General features: G+C 45.6%; 1 protein-coding gene across 1 annotated transcript; it reads left to right on the forward strand.

Moving 5' to 3' along the window:
* Positions 1-14,561: 14,561 nt before the first annotated feature.
* On the forward strand, positions 14,562-22,509 carry TIMM22 (translocase of inner mitochondrial membrane 22). The gene is made up of 4 exons (XM_053570902.1): positions 14,562-15,031; positions 17,294-17,490; positions 18,260-18,332; positions 20,147-22,509. The coding sequence occupies exons 1-4, from the start codon at positions 14,794-14,796 to the stop codon at positions 20,221-20,223; spliced, it is 585 nt and encodes a 194-aa protein (XP_053426877.1). The 5' UTR covers positions 14,562-14,793; the 3' UTR covers positions 20,224-22,509.
* The last annotated feature ends 99 nt before the right edge of the window (positions 22,510-22,608 follow it).

Below are 22,608 nucleotides of genomic sequence, written 5' to 3' on the forward strand. Positions count from 1 at the left end.
GCCACATGAGAGAGAAGATTCATAAAAGTTTGTGTGTTCAGGGCAGGTCGCAGTGTGGGATTTCAGTTCACAGGTCGCATGGCCTTTCCTCACCCGCAAATGGCTCTCTTCCATCTCCTTAAAAGCATGCAACAGATGCGTACTCCAAATCAATGTTGGCCGCTCTCCCGAATCAGCTTCATAGCTTATATCAAGCCTGTTGATAGTTGAGAAAAATTCTAGGGATTTTCCCAACCCACTCCCCGCTGTCAGGATGCTCCCAGATGGTTAGGGAGAACCTGGATTAAACTGGTGGTCTGTGGCAAGTATTCCACTCCCCACCCCCAATCTACCCTTCAACTTAACCCATGTACACACGAGAAAAAAATGTATACCATGCCCACCCTCCATACAGAGCCGTGGTCTATCAGCTCAGCTATCCAGCACCCAACGAAAGCAAAACAAAACAAACCCCCCAAACAAACCAAAAAAAAAGCCCTTCTTTGAGCCCTCCACCGCCCTTTGGAAGTTATTTCTTGAGCATTTACTGCCATCTAATGGAAAGAGTAGAAAAGAAAATGAGGTGCACTAGAGCTCCATGTGTGAAGAGAGAGGCTGACAGGACCAAGCAGAATGTTTTTGTTATTTTATAGTGGCTTTACACACACACACACGCTGATAGGACACTTTATACGAGTTAATTTAAACCTCAGAGTATAACCACAAGTTTCTGGCACAAACATAAACTTTCACACCTAAGGTTCTTAATTTTTCTAGGGTAGAAAAGGGAATTTTACAGGTTTTCAGCTCATTGAAATGTTACCAATAAATGGGTGAAAGAGATGGAGATGAAAGCTGAGGGCAGATTGGCAATCTCTCAAATTATATCCAATTTCTCAGTTACCAACTAATCTCGCTCTTTTCACACTAGATCCAGGATTCCATGTTCATTCTTAGGAGACTGTCATGTTAAAATTCTACAGCCCACTACAAAGACAATATTATAAAACACACAGAAAACAAGTTTTAGTGGAAATATGTAAAGTTACTGATATGACATATATGAAGATATTGGATATATTTGTACATTCTGTTTCTGAAAATGCTATCAATAGGCTAAAATGTTTTATCTTCTCATCCAAATCATAGTTGAAATGCCAGTGAGTAGATATATGGGTTTGGCCCTATTGAAAGAGTGTTAGGCGGATTTCTACACTTTGATAGTTTCAAATGAACACTGAAGAAATGTAAAAGGGCCATAAGCATTTACATCCTACAGAAGCCAAAGGACAAAGCATTTGGTGTGGAAGCAGGTGAAGAGGGAGTTTGGGGGATTGCAAACTGGGGAAAATAGTAAAGTCATTATTAGAGTACTTAACTTGGGTACACTAGGTGCAAGTGTGATATAAAGAGGCAGTTTGTTAAGCATTTTGCTTTTATTATTTTACAGGAAAGCACTTTCCACTGGAATGTGTCCAAACCAGCATCTGGCACCTGGGAAAGTGAGAGTTCGAACATACTGCACATGAAATATAAATAAAATTTAGAGAATTGTTGCTGCAGGCAGGCCTTGGTTAGAAGCCAAACATCACAGCTGCCTTTGAAAGGGGTGTGGAAAGAGGGGATTTGCAATGGAAATGATTCCAAAATCTTAATTCTGGTGGGTGTTTGTTACAAGAAGAAGCGCAAGGAGACTCATTCATGATCCTACAAAGTATTAGCCAATGTCCTTTGCCTTGCAGAAAGCATTCTCTTTGCTTATGCAGTATTCTTAAAGTGAATATCCCTACTTATATTTAGCTAATTATGTTACATGAATTGACTTCACTATTCTGAAAATTATTGTTGTTTTAAAATATGTATTAAGGAGCCACAGCATGCATGACCTTGTAAAGAACACACACATTATAGACTTCTCTTTTGAGAAACTGCATTCTAAGGCACATGATGTCATATGAAACGCACACGGAACAAATATCTATTCGTCACTTTTAAGATCCTAAATCACAATCCTTGGTCTTCAGGTATAGTAGCACGCGTGCACAAAGATGTATGTGTATAGACCTTTATTGCTGCATTGGTGAAATTAGAAAAAGACGAAAACTGGAGACTCAGTGCCCATAGCACAGTGGTTATGGCGCCAGCCACATACACCTAAGCTGGCGGGTTCAAACTTGGCCCAGGCCAGCTAAAACAATAACGACAACTGCAACAAAAATAGCCGAGTGTTGTGGTGGACGCCTGTAGTCCCAGCTGCTTGGGAGGCTGAGGCAAGAGAATCTCTTAAGCCCAAGAGTTGGAGGTTGTGTAAGCTGTAACACCATGGCACTCTATTAAGGGCGACATAGTGAGACTCTGACTCAAAAAAAAGACAAAAACTGGAAAGTGCCTATGTATCATAAAGATGATTAAATTATGACACGTTCATCATTTGGAATACAATCTACTTATTTAAAAGAATGAAGAAGATTTCTATGTATACTATGTTAGTCTGGTTTCTGCAAAGAAACAGAACCAATGTATATATAGGAAGAGATTAATTATAAGGAACTGAGTCTTACAATCATGAAGGCTGAGAAGCCCAAGATCTGCAGCTGGCCAGGTAGAGACCCAGGAAAACCAGTGGTATGGTTCTAGGCTGAGTCCAAAGGCCCAAGAACCAGGAGAGCTAATGATGTAAATTTTGGTCAGACTATAAGTCCACAGGCAGGTAAAGACCAATGTCCAGAAGCAAGACGGGCAGGCATCCCTTTTTTTTTTTTTTTTTTGCAGTTTTTGGCCAGGGCTTGGTTTGAACCTGCCACCTCTGGCATATGGGGCCAGCACCTTACCCTTTGAGCCACAGGCACCACCCCAGGCAGGCACCACCCCAGGCAGGCATCCCTTATTCTACCTTTTTATTTAATTGAATGAGACTCGCCCACATCTGGGAGACCAATCCACTTTATTTCATTTACTAATTCAAATGCTAATCTCACCCAGAAACATTTTCATTGTCATGGCCAGGATAATGTTTAGCCAAATACCTGGACACTCCATGACCTACACAGGTTGACACATAAAATTAACCATCACAAGTCTATTCCTTGTAAACTTGGCACCTATGTGCATCTCCTTATACCATATTTAATCTCCAAGTGAAGAAAATAACAAAGTCATATTTCTACCTAACAAGGTACAAGTAACCTGTGTACAACCAAAAACTCACTAACCCCGTCCCTGGAAGAGGAGGTAAAGTCTTTGGCATCACACAGCTCACAGCAACCTCCAACTTCTGGGCTTAAGCAATTCTCTTGCCTCAGCCTCCCAAGTAGCTGGGACTACAGGCGGCCGCCACAACGCCCGGCTATTTTTTGGTTGCAGTTTGGCCGGGGCCGGGTTTGAACCCGCCACCTTCGGTATATGGGGCCGGCGCAGGCCCCCTCTATGATGTAAAATTAACAACACTTTAACACTATGCTATAAAGCCAATGCATCTTATACCATATGATAAGGGAATGAGAGAAGAAACAAAGATATTGTACAGCAATATTTCATTCTATTGCACTTTGCTTTCTTGTGCTTCACAGACATTACAGGGTATGTGTGTATGTTGGGTGTTTTTTCAAGACAGGATTGCTCTGTTGCCCAGGCTGGAGTGCACTGGCTTGATCATGGCTCATTGGAGCCTCCAACTCCTGGGCTCAAGTGATCCTCCTGTCACAAGCTCCTGGGTAGCTCGTGTGAACTAAAATAAAATATCAAAGCCCAGGATGACTGAATGGATCCCCTCGTGGCCAAGGAGGGGATCACAAGTCTACATATTGACTTGTGATGTTACATGTAATCCCTGTATATTTCATAAAGTTGTAGCTGTCATAAATAGTGATTCCTCTGATGGATGTGGGCAAAGTAAATCAAAAACCTCTGGAAAGGATTCCCCATTCTAGATGCCATTAAGAGCATTTGTAACTCATGGGAGGTCAAAATATCAACATGAATGAAAGTTCTAAAGAAGTTGATTCCAACCTTCATGGATGACATTGAGGCAAGACTCTTCACTAGTCAAAAGATTACAATTCACAAAAGGCTCAGATGATCGTTGGCATCTTTTAGCAACAGAGTATTTTTAAAGAAGGTATGTGTATTGTTTTTAGACATAATACTACCTGGTATTTCACATTTAATAGACTACATTACAATGTAAACATAACTTTTATATGCATTGGGAAACCAAACATTGGTGTGACTCATTTTATTGTGATATTTGCTTTATCGCAGTGGTCTGGAACCAAACCTTCAATATCTCAAGGTATGCCTGTATATATATATACACACACAAACACATTCATAACAAAATATAGAGGAAATACTCATGATAATTACAGCCCTTGTTTCTGTAACAGGTCATGTGGTTGTAGCTGGTATTTATAACTACCTTCTTTCACTACCTATTCTGTACTCCTTTTGCCTCCAGCAAACACCTCCACCAGCCATGCATGGTTCTTTGCCTGGTAAGTGATTCATCTGTTCATTTCTGAAGGGTCTGGGCCATTAGTTCTGTCCAGAGTAGGTCATCACAGTTTTTCATTGCCCTTAATCACAGGCCATGATAATAGTAAGAGGTCCCTAAGGGACCTCCTGTACTCCAGACATACTCTTCCATACCTCCACTGTGGAGTATCATCCAAAGTCATGATCAATGGCCCCATTCAGCTCAGTAACTCCTTTCTTTGCCTATTGGCTCAGAGGCAATGGGAGTTTAAATTGGCTGAGAAGAAGTCTTAACTTCCAGTTCAACGGAATCATTGTCATGTCTCCTGGTGACAACATTCTTCTCTCTGGAACTAAGATCTTTAAGCCAGCCAAGAATAAAGTCATGGGAATAGGAAGCAAAATTTTGCGGTGGGTCACTAGAGGTAATAGTGAGTGGTGCCACCCCCATTCCCATGGATTCCAGGATCCATGAATTCTGGCTATGGGAGAAACAGCACCATCTATGAGATGCTGATCTGGAGCCTATACAGCCTTCCGGACAACTTTGCCCTGGCCTTGCAAGATACTGCCTCTTGGCTGGTGCTGTAATTGGGTCTTCAAAAGTCCATTCTACTGTTCCATCAATCCAGCTGCTTTAGGATGGTGGGAACCATGACGAGACCAGTGAATTCCATGAGCACCGGTCCATTGTTACACTTATTTCTGGTGTGAAGTGAGTTCCTTAATCAGAAGCAATGCTATGTCGACAGTGGATAAAACATTCTGTAAGTCCACAAATGGTAGTTTTGGCATAAGCATTTCATGCAGGGAAGGCAAATCCAATATCCAGAGTCTCTATTCCAGGAAGAACAAAATTATGCCTTTCCCATGATGGAAATAATCTGACATAATTGACCTGCCACTGGGTAGCTTGCTAATCACCTCAGGGAATGGTACATATTGGGGGCTCAGTGTTGGCCTCTGGTGCTGCAGATAGGGCACTCAGCAGTGGCTGTAGCCATGTTGGCCTTGGCAAATAGATACCCATGTTGCTAAACTCACCCAGAACCTCCATCCCCACCGCCATGGCCACTTTGTTCATGAGCCCATTGAGTGAAAGAGGCTGACTGGGATCCTCAGTACAGGTCATCCTGTCCACTTGAGTATTTAAATGCTCCTTTGCTCAGGTCTCCCTTTGGTGAGCATTCACATGTGACACAAATACCTTCATGTTTTCTCCCAGAGAGGTCTATCCATGTACTTCTTCCCTGAATTTCCTTATCACCAATTTTTCCAATCCGTCTTAAGTCCTTGACTATACAGCCAAACCTATCACACATTTGGCCATTTCTCCTAAGTAAGTGAACAACCAGGTGCACCGCTGAAAGTTCTGCGCACTGAGAGGACAGAGGATCTCTGTCCTTTAGGGATGTCCCAGGAAGGAGTTGTCTGCACATCATGCAGAACCATCAGTAAAGTGGGACATGAGTCTCCTCTTCCTCTATTGACTGATTGATCGTAAGGAGCTCTCCATGGGGCCATGGGCACAGGCCAGAAGAGACGAGGCATGATAGCAAGAGTAGCTTGGGGTCTTGGGGTCACTCCTTCATATAACTTCCTCCTGCCCTTGGTTCTGCTCAGGCCCGATCGTGTACTTACCATTTCCTTTTGATAATGTTCTGCTTTGCTGTGCATGCCTAGCCCAACTTCATGGCTTGGTGGTCAGAAAACATCCAACTCATGATGGGCAGCCAGGTTGCTCTTAACTTGGTGGCCCATGAGTGTCAGTCTCTACTAAGGCCCGCTAGCAGATCAAGAGTTGTTTCTCAAACAGAAGGTAGTTATCCACAGAGGATGGCAGGGCTTAAAGCCAAAATCCCAAGGCCTACGCTGCAATCCAACTACAGTGGCCGGCCAAAGGCTCCCAACAGCATCCCCATCTGCCACTGCCACTTCAAGTACCACTGAATCTGCTATATGATGTGGCCCAAGTAGCAGAGTGGTTTGCATAGTCTGAACCTGCTGCAGAGCCTTCTCTTGTTCTGAGTCCAACTCAAAATCAAAAGCTTTTTGGGTTACTCTAGAAATGGGGGCACGGTGCCCGTAGCTCAGTGAGTAGGGCTCCGGCCACATACACCAAAGGTGGCGGATCGAGTGCAGCCCAGGCCTGCTAAACAATGACAACTGCAACCCCAAAATAGCCGGGCATTGTGGCAGGCGCTTGCAGTCCCAGCTACTTGGGAGGCTGAGACAAGAGAATCACTTAAGCCCAAGAGTTTGAGGTTGCTGTGAGCTGTGATGCCACAGCACTCGACCAAGGGCCACATAGTGAGACTCTCTCTCTCTCAAAAATAAATAAAAGAAAGAAAAAGAAATGGGGCAGAATAACACACCTAAATGAGGCCTATATTGCCTTTAAATATCTAGACACCGGCTCACACCTGTAATCCTAGAACTTGAGAGACTGAGGCGGGCAGATCACCTGAGCTCACAAGTTCAAGACCAGCCTGAGCCAGAGCAAGCCTGTCTCTAAAAAAATTATCTCACAGCAACCTCAAATTCTTCGGCTGAAGTGACTCTCTTGCCTCAGCCTCCCAAGTAGCTGGGACTACAGCCCATCACAACACCCAGCTATTTTTATTTATTTATTTATTTATTGAGACAGAGTCTCAAGCTGTCACCCTGGGTAGAGTGCCATGGCATCATAGCTCACAGCAACCTCCAACTCAAACTAAAGTGATCCTCTTGCCTCAGTTTTTCTATTTTTAGTAGAGACTGGGTCTCGCTTTTGCTCAGGCTGGTCTCGAATCCAAGAGCTCAAGCTATCTACACACCTCAGCCTCCCAGAGTGCTAGAATTACAGACATGAGCCCCTGCACCCAGCCCGGCTATTTTTAGAGATGAAGACAAACCTGGTCTCTAGTTTTTTAGTTTTCCTAACACTTTTGTAGAAGTATTAGGTGCTAGAAAAAAAATTATGCACATTTCTGGTCTTAGGATCACACTTTGTGGCCCTGATAGTCATCAATGTATGGCGAAAGTATATGATTCATTGCCCAAGTCAGGAGTAGGCCCTAAACAATCCACCAATCCACCAGATGGTCAGATTGCTTGCCAAATTTCCAACAGCTTTTTGTAGGCAAAGCCAACAAGATAGTATACAAATCTGGATTGTTAGGTACAAGTAAGTAAATGTGATATCCTAACAATTATGACATGGAGGAAATCTGCTCTAAAATATTAAGACCACTTACCAAAACCTGGCTAGAATCTGAAATAAGATACCGTGCAGACTCTCATAGGTCATAATCAACAATAACTGACATGCTGATAGTGACTATATTCTAACATTTTACACTTGACTGAGGATGGGGAACAAACTCAACACTCAAACACTAAAGAATGCAAAGTGTGGAGAATAATTCCGAGTTATCACTTCTGGATCCAAAAGAGACTATTGAGAGCAGACAACTGGGAATGGGAATGTTCAAATAAGAACTAAACTTAGATGTAGCATCTGTGTCTTCCCGGACAGAAGTTGTAAAAGCAACACATTGAGTTTAGATTTTTATCCTGGCATGAGGTAGCATTCGGAACAGGGGGCATGATCACAGTCACGTGCTGAAAGATCATTCTGTATGGTTTGGAAAAGAGCAAGTAGGGAGGCACGAACATCAATTAAGAGTCTGTTAATTAAGAAATGACATAAGTCCATGCAAAGGCATGTGCAGAAAGGAAGGAATGTGTTTGAAGATATTTGGGTGAGCAGGAAGAACACTAAGACTAACAGAGTGCGTGGAAACACCATTTACCCAGATAGGTTGAGGCGTAAAATAAATTCTCAATTGCGTTCACTTGTACACTGGAACCTCGTAACCGCGGCCACGCGTCAGTGCACAATAGCGGCCACACCCCCTTACGTGCCACTCTAACCTGCCTTCAAATCTGTTCCCCCAACCTCCCTCAGGAGCCTATGTGGAGGGGTCTGAGTTTCCTGCTGATTGCCCCCAGTGGCTTCAGGCTGGTTCTTGTTTTCTGACCTTCCTCCACTGGGGCTTGAGGCTTCAGTCTTTTTGCTCCTGGTTCACAGTCCAGAACATTTCCTGCCAACCCTCATTCATGGGTGCTGCCTCCTTAGACCTCAGCCCAGCGTGAGTTTGTGCCAAAGTCTCTTTTCTTGGGAAGGATGGACGGATGGAGGGATGGGAGTTTCCCCCTAAAACCCAGGTTGGCCTTAGCATCCCGTGTCCTTGTGCTGTTCGAAATCTCACAAACTCTTCTGATGCCAAGGAGGCAGCAATGCCTGAGGGGTCCCATGCAGCCAGGCTCTTACTCTGCCATCTGAACAGAGGCCTACCCGCCTCGAGTGACAGGTGACGCAGCTGTGGGGATCTAAAGAGGCTAAAACAAAAAATACCGAAGTCCACCTGCCTGGCCTGTGCTGTAGCCACGGTGACACTGAACTCCTGTGTGTCATTTCTAGAAAAGTTCATCTCCACCTGGCCAGCCTCCTGGCCTTCCCCCCCACCCTGCCAAGACAGAGTCTCATTATGTCGCCCTTGGTAGAGTGCTGTGGCATCACAGCTCACAGCAATCTCAAATTCTTGGGCTTAAGCGATTCTCTTGCTTCAGCCTCCTAAGTAGCTGGGACTACAGGTGGCTGCCACAACACCTGGCTATTTTTTGTTATTGTTGTTGCCATTGTTGTTTAGCAGGCCCTGGCCAGGTTCGAACCCACCAGCCTGGTGCACGTGGCTGGCGCCCTAACCACTGAGCTACGGGCACCCAGCCACTAAGCCTTTCTCATCAAGAAAAGGACACCAGGACACACAAAGCCCTGGCCTGGGGGAGTGTGGTGAGTGGGAAGTGTGAAGAGGAACTGTCAGTTTTGTACCTAGAGGGCAAAGCAAGGAGGAGGTCTGCCTCCGTCTGGGTCTTCCCTGGGTGACCACTCTGGAGGCTTTACGACAGAATCAAGCCACTCGTCGGTCCCCCGTGGCAGGAGATGGCCAGCTCAGTTGTTAGGGCATTACTACAGGACCTATGGAGATGAGTGCCCAGGTAGGAATCAGTAACTTTTTTTCCCTAGAAATTGGTCCAGTTCCTTGAACTCCAGCCCTTTGAACAAGTCAAACTTGCCATAAGGCTAGAAATGAAACAGAGCGCTCCCTTCCCTGTCATCTCAGGGAAGCCTGCCCCAGGGTCCCCGGCTCTACCATGCACTCTAGATGTCAGTTAAATGAGTATCTGTCCCCACCTCAGTGGAGCTCCGAGTCCTGTGAACCTCCTTCCAGTGAGAGGTAACTATGGACAGTGATACAGACTGGTGGTCCTCAAAATGCAGTCCCAGCCAGCAGTAGCATCACCGCCTGGGACATGACAATTTTCCTGCCCACCCCAACTTTACAGCTTCATAAACTAACTCTGTGCCCAGCACTCAGGCATTTAACAACTCCTTCAGGAGCTTGTGACGCTCACGAAAAGTTGAGGACCACTGATGTAGACTGGTGGCACTGGGCAGCTTCGTGGACTAAGCCTTCCTCCGCCCAGCAAGCCCAGCCCTCCACCAGGCCAAGACGCCGCCCATGAATAAGAATCAATTAGGCTGATAAATGACTTGGAGATAGAAGAGAGTGCCAGGCAAAGCCTCAGAGCTGTGCATGGGGGATCTTGTCCACAGCCTGGTGGGAGCTATTTATCACCTGCCGCCCCTGGGCCCCCATGACTGTTGTGGCTGGAGGCCTCACACGCTCTGCTTTCTTTCCATGTTCTGCAGTCAGCAGTGTTAAGCCCTATCCCACCTGTGACCCTGTGACCCTGTGCTAGACAATAAATATTCTTTTTTTAGAGACAGAGTCTCCACTTCCTGTCGTAACTCTCTCAGACGTATGTATTATGCTATTGGCTTTTTTTGCCCAACATCTTCTCCCCCCCGCTTTTTTTTTAAGAGAAGGAATTTACTCTCTTGCTCAGGCTGCAGTGCACTGGTGCAATTACAGCTCCCTGCAACTTTAAACTCCTGGGCTCAAGCCATCTTCCTGCCTCAGACTCCTGAGGAGTTGGGACTACAGGCACAGGGGCCCACACCCAGCTTGACCAACATCTCCTGCATCCCTGGCCTGAGTATCCAGATGCCTGCTACTGCACTGACTTTTCAGTCCTCTTCTACAAAGGTTTATTTTGTTTCTTTTGCTTCAGAGAATTTGGAGGGATGGACAAAGGTTCTTTCATTGCACATGCCCTGACCACTGTTTCCCAGAAGTGGGGTGACTTAATTTTCTTTCTTAAAATCCAAATTCTTTTTTTTTTTTTTTTTTTGTAGAGACAGAGTCTCACTTTATGGCCCTCGGTAGAGTGCCGTGGCATCACACGGCTCACAGCAGCCTCCAACTCCTGGGCTTAAGCGAAAATCCAAATTCTTAGACCGAAATTGTTTCCAAAGTAAGTGATTTCCAATCACTGTTTTAAGTGAGGCACTGAAAAATATTATTATACGTATTAAATATTATCAAGTAACAAGCTAACTTAATATCTTAGGGTATTAAGGAGGGGCAAGTGGAATGGCAGTGGACTCAGGTGTGCAGGGCTTCCGGGGGTCCTTTGAGGCCTTATGGGACCACATCTGACAGGTGGCATGAGGATTGAAACCAACTCTTGATTCATAAACATCCTTGGATTTCACCTCCATCCCATACTTCTCACGTGAGCATGAAGCCCTCCTGGTGATGCTGGGGGATGCAGTCACCTTATCAGAGTCTTGCACTTGACATTAATGTCTTCTTTCTTGAGTTTCTCAGCTGCCAAATTCAGCTCCTAGTTATTGTCTGGTTTTGGAGGACATTGAGGCCCTTTAAATACAAAGTCACTTGTCTAACACCCACTATCTACAGAAGTGTTTTTCAACCCTTTTTAATCTTATAGCACACTTAAACCTATAGTTAAACTTCCACAGCACCCTTAAATTACATTGATTAAAAAAAGTAAAAAAAGAAAATACTGTGTCTTGAATGTCTTTTGAAAATAATTTAATTAATGGTCTTTAAAAATTTTCACCTAAGTCTCGGCACCTGTGGCCTAAGCGTCTAAGGCACCAGCCACATACACCTGAGCTGGCAGGTTCAAATCCGGCCCAGGCCCACCAAACAACAATGCCGGCTGTAACCAAACAATAGCCAGGCGTGGTAGCAGGCGCCTGTAGTCCCAGTTACTTGGGAGGCTGAGGCAGGAGAATCGCTTGAGCCCAGGAGTTGGAGGTTGTTGTGAGCTGTGATGACACAGCATTCTACCCAGGGCGACAGCTTGAGGCTCTGTCTCAAAAAAAAATTTTCACCTAAGATCCTCTCATAGGATCACTGGTTGGGTGGCACCTGTGGCTCAGTGGGTAGGGCGCTGGCTCCTGAGGGTGGCAGGTTCAAGCCCGGCCCCAGCCAAACTACTACTACAACAACAGCAACAAATAGCTGGGCTTGTGGTGGATGCCTGTAGTCCCAGCTACTCACGAGGCTGAGGCAAGAGAATCACCTAAGCCCAGGAGTTGGAGGTTGCTGTGAGCTGTGACGCCATGGCACTCTACTGAGGGTGATAAAGTGAGACTCTGTCTCTCCAAAAAAAAAAAAAAGAGAAGAAGAAGAAGAAGAAAAGTAAAGAAAATCGCTGATCTACAGTGAATCAGTTGGCTATTCAGTATCTACGTGACCATACTTCCTACTAGTTATGCGCCCACTGAAACTACTCATTGTTACCAGATTCAACTCAAATCCACATAGGACACACTGCACTTCTCAACTTGGACTTCCTCAGTCCATCTCCATCTGTGCTATTTCTTTCACTCCTGGGATCGAGTGACATACCAACAGCCAGACAGCACCCAAGAGAACTGCAGGCTGGCTGAGGTCTCAGGGACCCTCCCCCAGTTCAGCACACCACCCCTCTGTGCCACCACTCGAGTCCTTCAAGGGATGGGTCATCCACTCAAAGTCTTCTAACTCTTCTTACAACCCTTGTTGTGACTCTCACTCCTCCTTAACTGTTCCCCTGTTCTCTCTGACCCATTGCGTCCTATTGCCAGAGCAGACAACCTGGGGTGGAACACTGAGCTGTAACCTGAGAGCTGCTGGACTCCCATTGATGCTGTGGCCAGATAAAATCCCTAGGCCTCTGGCACAGGTTCAGCCCAGAGAAACAGACACGGGAAGCCACTTCTTACTTTCAGGATATACTTGAAGATGTTCGAGTTTTCCATCAGGTGAAACCTATTCCACCTATGGCTGGAGAAGCGAGGAGGAAGACAGCAGATCAGTGTCTGTTCCCTCCCCATCCTTGGTCTGGGCCAAGGAAGAAGTTCCAGAAAAGCCTCCCTCCCCCATGTACCTTTGTTGCAGAGAGTTTTTCTACCTTGTAACTTGGAACTTCCCTGAACTCCCAGGCAGCCCCTTCCTTTTGGGTTTGGTAATTTGCCCTCTCACCGGTCCCATGGATTAGCTGTTTAGGCCATTCTTTGCTTCTCAAGGCTGCCTTACCTGAGACTAGCCTGGGAGGCTTTCTTAACTCCTCTCAGATCTAATGTTGGCTCTTAAGATCTCAGCATGAATCAGAGTGGTGGGCCCTTGTTTACCTGAAGGACAGGGTGGTTGGCAGGGTGAGTGGAGTTGGAGGTGCCTCTAAGAAATGTCTGATTCTTGTGCTTATGTAGAAGGTCTAAGCTGGAGGGAAAGATTTAAAAGTTACTACTGGATTCAAGGTAGTGGATGTGGGTGTGACTGTCCAGGTAGAGTGAGCTGCCTGTGAATAAGAGCCTACAGGATAAAGCCCTAAAAGGACCAACAAGCAAGGGGCAGGCGGAGGTGCCTGCAAAGAAGTCTGAAAAGAGCAACTGGAGGGCTGTCACAACACTAGGAGACGGGGCTCCACCAAAGCTGTGAAGACACGTCAGAGAAGGAGAGAGGAAGTCAACAGTGTCAAATGCAGCTGACAAGTCTAGCAAAATGTGGTGTGAATTAGACTTGACACATGGGAAGTCACTGGAAACTTAGGAATAGCTCATTTAGGGGCTTGTGGGAGTAGAAGCGGGGTGAATAATGTGCCTTTACACGTGGCAGCATAGAGAGCTTTGGACTCCAAAGAAGCATCTCTGCCTGTGTTGACCAGTACCCTCACCACCTTCTTCTTCTTCTTCTTTTTTTTTGAGACGGAGTCTTACTTTTTGCCCTCAGTAGAGTGTTGTGGTGTTATAGCTCACAGCAACTTCAAACTCTTGGGCTTACGCGAGTCTCTTGCCTCAGCCTCCCAAGTAGCTTTGACTACAGGTGCCTGCCACAACGCCCAGGTATTTTTAGAGATGGGGTCTTGCTCTTGCTCAGGCTGGTCTTGAACCTATGAGCTCTGGCAATCCACCCACCTCGGCCCCCCAGAGTGCTAGGATTACAGGCATGAGCATGGCACCCGGCCTATATATTTGACTTTTTATGGTAATACTAGTCCCACATCACTAGTTTCATTGACAAGTGGCTGCTGGGGTGAGTTCTAGCCACAGCCACCTCCACTTCCCCTTCCCGCCCCTGCTTTTTCTTGCCCTTGGAGAACTTCACTCATTTGTTCACACATTTGTGTCTCTTCTCTTCAAAGGCTTAATTTTTGTTGTTGTTGTTTTGTTTTGTTGCAGTTTTTGGCCAGGGCCGGGTTTGAACCGGCCACCTCCAGTATATGGGGCCGACACCCTACTCCTTTGATCCACAGGCGCCGCCCCAAAGGCTTAATTATTGAGCAAAGCATTGATTGCATACACTTATCGCACACTTTTCACGTTTATCTTCTAAGCACCTTCCATCCTTAGCTCACGAAATCTTCAACGAAGGTAGGACCCAGCCCCTCACCACCTCGTTCCAGTTTCAGGCTGGAAGGGCAGTAGTATTGCGTGCGCGCCCCCTGCCGACATCCTGGAGCACTGCGGCCTTGCGCGGGCATCACCTCACTTCACCCACCCCCAAGTGGAGTTACAAAACCCTCCAGATCAGGTCGAGGCACGCGAGCACGCGCAAGGCTTCCTGGGAAATGTAGTTGGATTATCGGACTAGAACTACAAATCCCGGTACACTGCGCGCTGCAGTGGCTGTCTGACGAATCTGAATCTTGTTAGTGCCGTGGGAAAAGCTGTACAAACCTAATACGGTTTTCACAAGATGCTTTCAGAAGATGTGATAGCTCTCGCGGCAGGTGTGCACAGACCGACTTTTGCTTCCATACATCCTCACCGTGGCGAATCTGCTGTTGAGGTACTCTGGCGAACCCGTCAGGGCGCTAACGTGAAGCTGGAGGAATCTGCTGCGGGAAGACGCGAGGGTTGCCTGGGCAGCTACTGTCATGGCGGCGGCTGTCCCCAAGGCCGGGGCTTCGGCTCCCGAGGCGGCAGGTTCAGCCGAAGCCCCGCTGCAGTACAGCCTTCTTCTGCAACATCTGGTAGGTGACAAACGTCAGCCTCGGCTCCTGGATCCTGGGAGTCTGGGCGGCATCCCGAGCCCTGCCAAGAGTGAAGAGCAGAAGATGATCGAGAGAGCGATGGAAAGCTGCGCGTTCAAGGCTGCCCTGGCCTGCGTGGGAGGTGAGGCGAGGCGCTGGGGGCCCTCGGGAGGCTGAGGGCTTGGACGGCAGCGGGGTTCTCTGCCGGAAGACCCCGACCTTACTCCGCCCCGTTCAGTGCCTCTCCTGTCTCTAAGGTCAGCTTTCGCAAGTGGAGATTGGATCAGAGAATTGGTACTAAGGTTGGGGCCTAGAGGTTATAAAATGGTTGATTCATTCACTTTAGTAATTATTCATTCAACGAGTCGTTACTAAGCATCTGTCAAGGGCCAGACGGTGAGAATACCGGGTGAAAGACAAGAGCCTTGTTCTCATAAGGCTCATGTTTTACTATATAGAGAAGCATGTTGAGAAGGAACCCCGCAGAAGAGTGCTGCAGACATAGGGAACTGCAAAGTCAAAGGTTCTTAAGGTAGCAGCTGACTTGAGGTTTGAAAAGCAGAAAGGCCAGTGTGACTAGAAGAGCAAGCAAGTGGGGAATAAAGTCAGGACCTGGCTCCATTCCCCTCCTTTTCTCTCTCTCTTTTCTTTTTGTTTGTTTGATGGGGAGGGGGGTTGTTTTGTTGTGTTTTAGAGAGACAGTCTCATTCTGGCACCCAGGCTGGAGTGCTGCAGTGGCACAATCACAGCTCACTGCAGCCTGGAACTCCTGGTCTCAAGTGACTCCCATGCTTCAGCCTCCTGAGTAGCTGGGACTGCAGGAGTGCATGCCACCACACAGCTAATTCTTTTTCTTTTTTTGCAAAGACTGTATTTTGCCACTTTGCTTAGAGTAGTCTCAGACTTCTAGTGTCAAGCAGTCCTACCTCTGCCTCCCAAAGTGCTGGGATTACAGGCATAAGCCATGACCTCTGGACTTTTTTTTTTTTTTTTTTTTACCTTTTCTTAAGCCTTTGGACCATTTGAGAATGTACAGTGTTCTCCTGTGTGCAGGGTAAAGGAAATGACCACATTTGTGGATGAGTTTAAATCTTAGAATAAAAGAATATTAAGAAATGAATATAGTGAGAGTGCAAATGAATAAAAGTGAAGCATAGCAAAAAGAAGGAAGGGTTGGTTTTTGGTTGTGGAAGGCCACAGAAGAGGGGAGCCTGGAGCTGTAACTTGAAGGATTGAGAACGTACACATTAATAAAGAAGAGAAATGTCCTTTCAAGTTAGGGTAGAGTAGGGGATTTGGGCTTTTTGCTTGTAGGCATTAGGGCAGTAATGATTTTCTTTTTTATAGAATAGTAACAAGTGGTAATGAATATGATTAATCAAGAGAGATCGCGGTGAAAGAAAGAAAAATCTGTGAATGGGAAGGCCATATTGGAAGTTTGCTAGACTGAGGGCATGGACTGGGTCTTTGTTCATCATTGTACCTGACCTTAATAAATCACTTATATTGAAATGAACTTACGTTGAAATGAATAGAGTCTTTGTAGTGCTCCAGGGTTAAAGTGATAAAGGCCGTAGAGTAGGATGGTAATTGTGGATGTAGACTGGGATGGACATACTTGAAAAACTAAGGTGAAAGATTGCACCATCTTTTAAGAAGGACTAATTGTAGAGGGAACCAAAGAAACAGAAGTGCTCATAAGGTTTGGAGATGGGGTGACTGGAAACAGAAGTCATAATTAAGGAGAAAAATCTTGAGGGGATGTACCTATTATTTCATTGAACTCATATTGATCATGAGGTGATGAGAGGGCATCCATATGAAAAGTATAGCAGGCTCAGGAAGTTCAGATGTAGATAGCCATGTGGGGTTTGCCATTAGTAGCTGTGTGACCTTGGGGAAGTTATTGGACCTCTCTGAATCTTGGGTTCTTCATCTATAGAAAGGAGAGGATAATAGCCTCTACCTCACAGGATTATTGTGAAGAATAAATGAGGCAGTGACTATAAAGGACCAGAGTACAGTATCTGGCACATGGTGCTTACTAAATGCCTGTTATGAATGTCACCATGGCCAAGGGTGCAAAGTTCATAGCTAAACTTGAGAGTAGCTGGTTTACATATGAGAGAATATAGAAAGAGCAGAGAGTTAAAGGGGGAATCTTGAGAAATGTTGGGAAATGAAAGGAAGAAGAAATCCAAGAGGATACAGGCAAGATGCCGTTGAGAAGATGGACCCTGGATTATGTCATGTGGAAACCAGGCCAGTGGAGAGTTGAGTGACAAGGGAAGGATGTCCTCTGTACTGTGGCCACCCAAAAGTATGATCCTTTTCAGCATGATCCCACTGCAGTAATCCAGGAAACATGCCAAAGAAATCTTCATATCTCTGTGTTTGCTTATAGGATTTGTCTTGGGAGGTGCATTTGGGGTGTTTACCGCTGGCATTGATACCAACGTAGGCTTTGACCCTAAGGATCCTTACCGAACACCAACTGCAAAAGAAGTTCTTAAAGACATGGGGCAGAGAGGAATGTCCTATGCCAAAAATTTTGCCATCGTGGGTGCCATGTTTTCTTGTACTGAGTGTTTGGTAGAATCTGTAAGTATCTGCCTTCTGAGAAATCTTTGCCTGCAGCCGTCACATGACTTTTAAAGAGAAGTGTTCTTAATGATGTTAGAAAGCAGATTAGAAACATCAGATATGTTCTAGATCGATCTTCATAAAACAGTCCCTAAAGTAAACTGTGTGTTTATAATATGGAGTTATATTATTTCTTAACATTTTGTAGGCAAAGTTAATTATTTTATTTTATTTTATTTCTTTTTTGGTGGAGACAGTATCACTTCATCACGTTGAGTAGAGTACCGTGGCATCATAGCTCACAGCAACCTCAAATTCTTGGGCTCAAGCGATCCTCTTGCCTCAGCCTCCCAAGTAGCTGGGACTACAGGTGCCTGCCGCAGTGCCCGGCTATTATTAGAGACGGGGTCTCGCTCTTGCTCAGGCTGGTCTCAAACTCCTGAGCTCAAGCAATCCATCCACCCACCTTGGCCTCCCAGAGTGCTGGGATTATAGGTGTGAGCCACCTTACTGGCCAAAGTTAATGATTTTAAACATGAGACTTATTGGAGAGCCCTAGAAGAAATTTTGTTTACTTCTCACATTCTCTACTTGGTTTTGGCATTCTAATGCCACCTTCAGGAAGCATTTATGAACACATTTAAATTTTAGGAACTATAGTTTTGGAAGAGATTAGGTTTCCTTTGAGTAGGGACTAAATTAGCTAACTAGAAACCCTGCGTATTTTTCCTTAATCATCCTGTTTGGCTTGTTTCTTTGGCTCTAAACTGCACTTCTCCACCCGCAGTACCGGGGAAAATCAGATTGGAAGAACAGTGTCATTAGTGGCTGCATCACTGGAGGAGCCATTGGTTTCAGAGGTTAGTAAACATCTCTCAAATGGTTTCCCTCTGTGGCCTTGGACAATGTGCTAAAGCTGACATTTCCAAACATGAGTGGTCTAGGGACACTCGATACTCTTCCCTTCTGACAAATAAATCATGTTGGTTTCTATGTTAACTCAGTTTTGGAAACTTGCTAGTGTCTAGATTGGGTTTTCTTAACCTTGGTGCTATTGACATTTTGGACCAGATTAATCTTTGCATGGGTCGGGTCTGTCTTATTTTTCCTAAGAGGTTTAGGAGCATCCTTGCCTCTACCCATCAGACGCTAGTAGCACCCTTTCAGTTTTGACAACTGTAAGTGTCTCCAAAGTTGTCAAAATATCCCTGAATCACGCCCAAGTAAGAACCATTAGGGCGGCACCTGTGGCTCAAATTGGTAGGACGCCAGCTCCATATGCCGGAGGTGGTGGGTTCAAACCCAGCCCTGGCCAAAAATTGCAAAAATAAATAAATAAATAAATAAATAAATAAATGCTCTTTAAAAAAAGAAAGAAAGAAAGAAAGAACCACTGATCTAGATCTGTCTTAGAAAAAAGAGCTGACCCAATATTGAATATGGAAAAATTCTCACAATGAGTAATCCCTGGAGTATGCTGGTATGCAGGGTAGTATGGAAGCATGGCTAGGTCCTTCAGCCCTGGGTAGCCATATAGACTATGCAAATTTTTTGCTTTAGGGAATTTTCTTAATAATTCTAGACAGTTGTCAGTTTTAATTTTTGCATATAAATGGTAATGGTAATATCTTTCTGCAGTTGAGGATTCTTAGATTTCTATCCATTGAAAGGGTTCCCGTAGCTCAGTGGTTAGGGTGCCGGCCATGTGCTTCGGGGCTGGTGAGTTCAAACCTGGCCCAGGCCTGCTAACCAAACAAAAAAAAAAATAGCCGGGCATTGTGGTGGGCGCCTATAGTCCTAGCTACTTGGGAGGCTGAAGCAAGAGAATCACTTAAGCCCAAGAGTTTGAGGTTGCTGTGAGCTGTGACGCCATAGCACTTTACCGATGGTGACAAAGTGAGACTGTGTCTCAATTTAAAAAAAAAGCCAAGTACAAATATTCTAGAGGTGTTAGATTATTAGCTGCTATAAACAACAAAGAAAGAAATCAATTCCTTGCCACTTCTCCCTGTTGGCATGCCCATCACGAGTGTGGGGTATGGGACCTCGGTGATCTGACTTTCTAAGTAACAGCAGTATTTATTGCTGGACACATCACATCTGTCCTGCCCTGACTTACCCAGAGCGGAAAGCCTGTTTTCTCTTCTTTTGAGAGACGGGATGATTTGCTGTCATGCAAACCTGCTTTAGCTCACCAAATAGCCATTTCAAGTTCGTTGAGTAACTTCTCTTGGTCTTCCCATTGCTCAGCTTTGTCAGGGCCTCCTTGAGAAACCCAGCTCTTTCCAGGACTGCTTTGATCACCTTCCCAGGAATTTATTCCATAAACAAATCAGGGTAAAAGGCCATATGCTTTCACTTGATTCCAAGGGCTGGTTCTCTTAACCAGTTTCCTGCCTATGTGGGGCTATTTCCATAAGACTAGAAAATTTAATTCTTAAATGAGAAAAGCAAAATAAATGTACAGATAAAGCACCCTGGATTAAATCATATGCTTTTGCTTTGCTTCACTGAAGTCTTTTTTTTTTTTTTCACTGAAGCCTTAGAGAGCTATGATAAGCTGGGTTTTTGTTTTTTTTTTCCCTTCACATCTGTGGATGTGCAAACCTTTCCTGAATGCAACCTGACCCAGCAGCTGTCACCACAGGTAATATTACTTCTGTTTGCTTTACAGCTGGCTTAAAGGCTGGGGCCATTGGTTGTGGAGGTTTTGCTGCTTTCTCTGCTGCAATTGATTATTACCTACGGTGAGAGTAACTGCCTGTGGGGAAGGACGACACCAGCGCGGGATCAGAGCTATTCTCTGGAGGACAGTTTGTGCAGCGCTCCAAGGCCCTTGCTTAAGGGACTGATGACATTTGTTTTTCCTCACATAGTTGGTGAGGTGAGAGAGCTGCCTGGCTGCTTTCTGCCTCCAGCCTTCAGAGCAGCCACACTCTCTTGCTCTTGGATCCAGCTAAACCTGACAGGGAAGAGCCAAGTCAGACTCTCTCCTTAGAGCAGATCAGAAGACAACGTGTTGACGTGTAGGAATTAAGCTCCACAGAGGTTCAGTTCTGACCACAGCAGGCCCTCTAGGTTGTTTGGTTGTGGGCCAAAGGTGACTGCATCTTTGTGTATGCCCAGGAAGCTATTCTACCTTGGAACTTCATGCACCCATTCATCTCAAATGCCAGGGCAGGGTAAGGTAAATTTATGCCATCCAACCAATTATGTCATTTGTTCAGCCTTCTACCATCCTTGTTAAAAATATGTATTTATATTATAGTTCAAAAGGTTGGTTTACTTTTAATTCTAAATTCCACGATTCCAGAAAGAGTCCCAGGTAGCTCAAAGATTGAACATCCAAAGGGAAAGAGAAAGCTTGGGTTTGTAGAGGAATGTGTTATCCTCACCAAGCTGTTACATCTGCCAGGGCCTCTCCCCCAAGAAACCTAGCCTAGCCCCTTCCTAGGATTGATATTCCAGGTGGAAGCCCTATTGGCCTCTTCTATAAAGCCCTCCTGTGGGCTGGCTGGTAGGCATGGCTGCAGTTTGCTGAACCACACATTGGTTTCATGCTCTGACCACTGAACCAGGATCAGCTCCAGGACACTTGTCTGAAGAGTCGTGCTGTTGGCATCTTGTTGACTCAATTGCAGCAGCTTCTGGCTAAGATCAGATGTCATGGAGGGGAGTGTTCACACCACCCTGCTCTCCTGTGTTTATTCTAACACGTTAATCTTTTTGACTTGATCTTGTAGTCTTTTTCTTACAACAGCAATTCAGTCTAATTGTGTGCTATAGGTTAAAAAAAAAAAAGCTGTTCACAGTTGAGCTTCACCACCAGCGCTGCTTTGGTGGAGGGAGATGTGAAGTTGATGAATGCAGGGTTTTGCTCTTGGGTGGAGGGAGGCAGGTAGCTTCATGGGGGCCATGTAATGCTGGCCACCTTTAGCTAGTGGTATTGGGTCTCCTTTTATCTACTGCACAGTAGTTCCTCTGCCTTACCTTGCTTTCTTCCTCATCTGCTCTGTCTTCTAGCCCACCCAACATTAACCAGAATTCAAAGACTCAGCTTAAATGGTCTGGCATCCCAAGTGTTTATTTGTATGTGAGTGATGATGTCAAACCCAGCTGGTAACACCTTCCTCTGGCTGTGTCAGCTGTTTCCTTGGAATAACCATGAGCCAGTGCACAGGGCTCTTATCCTTCTATGATGAATTCTATATAATGTCCCTGTCAGTTTCATAGCCATGAGGCTTTATCACCAGTAGGCCAGTTGGAGCATTCACCAGAGCTCTAAGAACAAATTTAAGAGTGCTTCCTCTGCTGTTGCTAAATGCATCACACCTATCAGCACTCTGAAACAAGGGCAGCCAGATACTCCTACCTGGTACTGTCAAAATACTCTTCAGTTACCTGGGATCGTCTGTCATCTAGCACGTGGCACTGAACAGAAGAAATGCTGCCCTCACAACTGCCTTTGAAAAGATGAGCCCAGAGGCTGTCAGTAGCCATTAGTTCAATAAGCCAAGCATTGTCCACACTGACCATTCAATCAAGAGAGGAGATGAATAGTTTCCTGTTTTAGATGGCTAGGGAGCCAGCATGAGCTCATAAACCAAACAGCAATTTTTCAGAGACATCTGTTCCTGATCTCCAGAATAAACTCAAGTGTCCAGTGGCTTAGGCTGGAAGGAAGCTACATTAACCCCCCCACCCCAGCTCTCTCACAGGGAGGGTGGGCCCTCTGGGGGAATCCAGCTTCTCCAACAAGATTAGGCTAAAGGCTGCCCCAAGATGTGCCACTTCCAAGGAAAATGTAGAGAAGAGTTTACATAAAATAAGCAGCATCCTCTTCAATGGACAACTTCCTGCCATCTCTCCACAGCACACTGACGGCCAGATTCCTAGTGGGGCCTCTGTACTTGGTGGAGGAACTGGAGCAGCAAATACAGAAAGTGAGACCAGAAGCTCCCTAGCTGGTTTTGCCAGCTTGACCTGAATGCCTCTGCCAAGAGCAAGGACAGGGCTTGGGCTCATCTCCCTGGCACTCTACCCTTGTCCCATGGGCCAAAGGGGAGTGAACTAGGTAAATGAATTCCTGGGAGTTCCCATCTGGATGCAGCTGGAAGAGTTAAATATTTAGATTGG

Source organism: Nycticebus coucang, chromosome 18 (assembly GCF_027406575.1).
Source record: "Nycticebus coucang isolate mNycCou1 chromosome 18, mNycCou1.pri, whole genome shotgun sequence".
In the NCBI taxonomy this organism is placed as follows: Eukaryota; Metazoa; Chordata; class Mammalia; order Primates; family Lorisidae; genus Nycticebus; species Nycticebus coucang.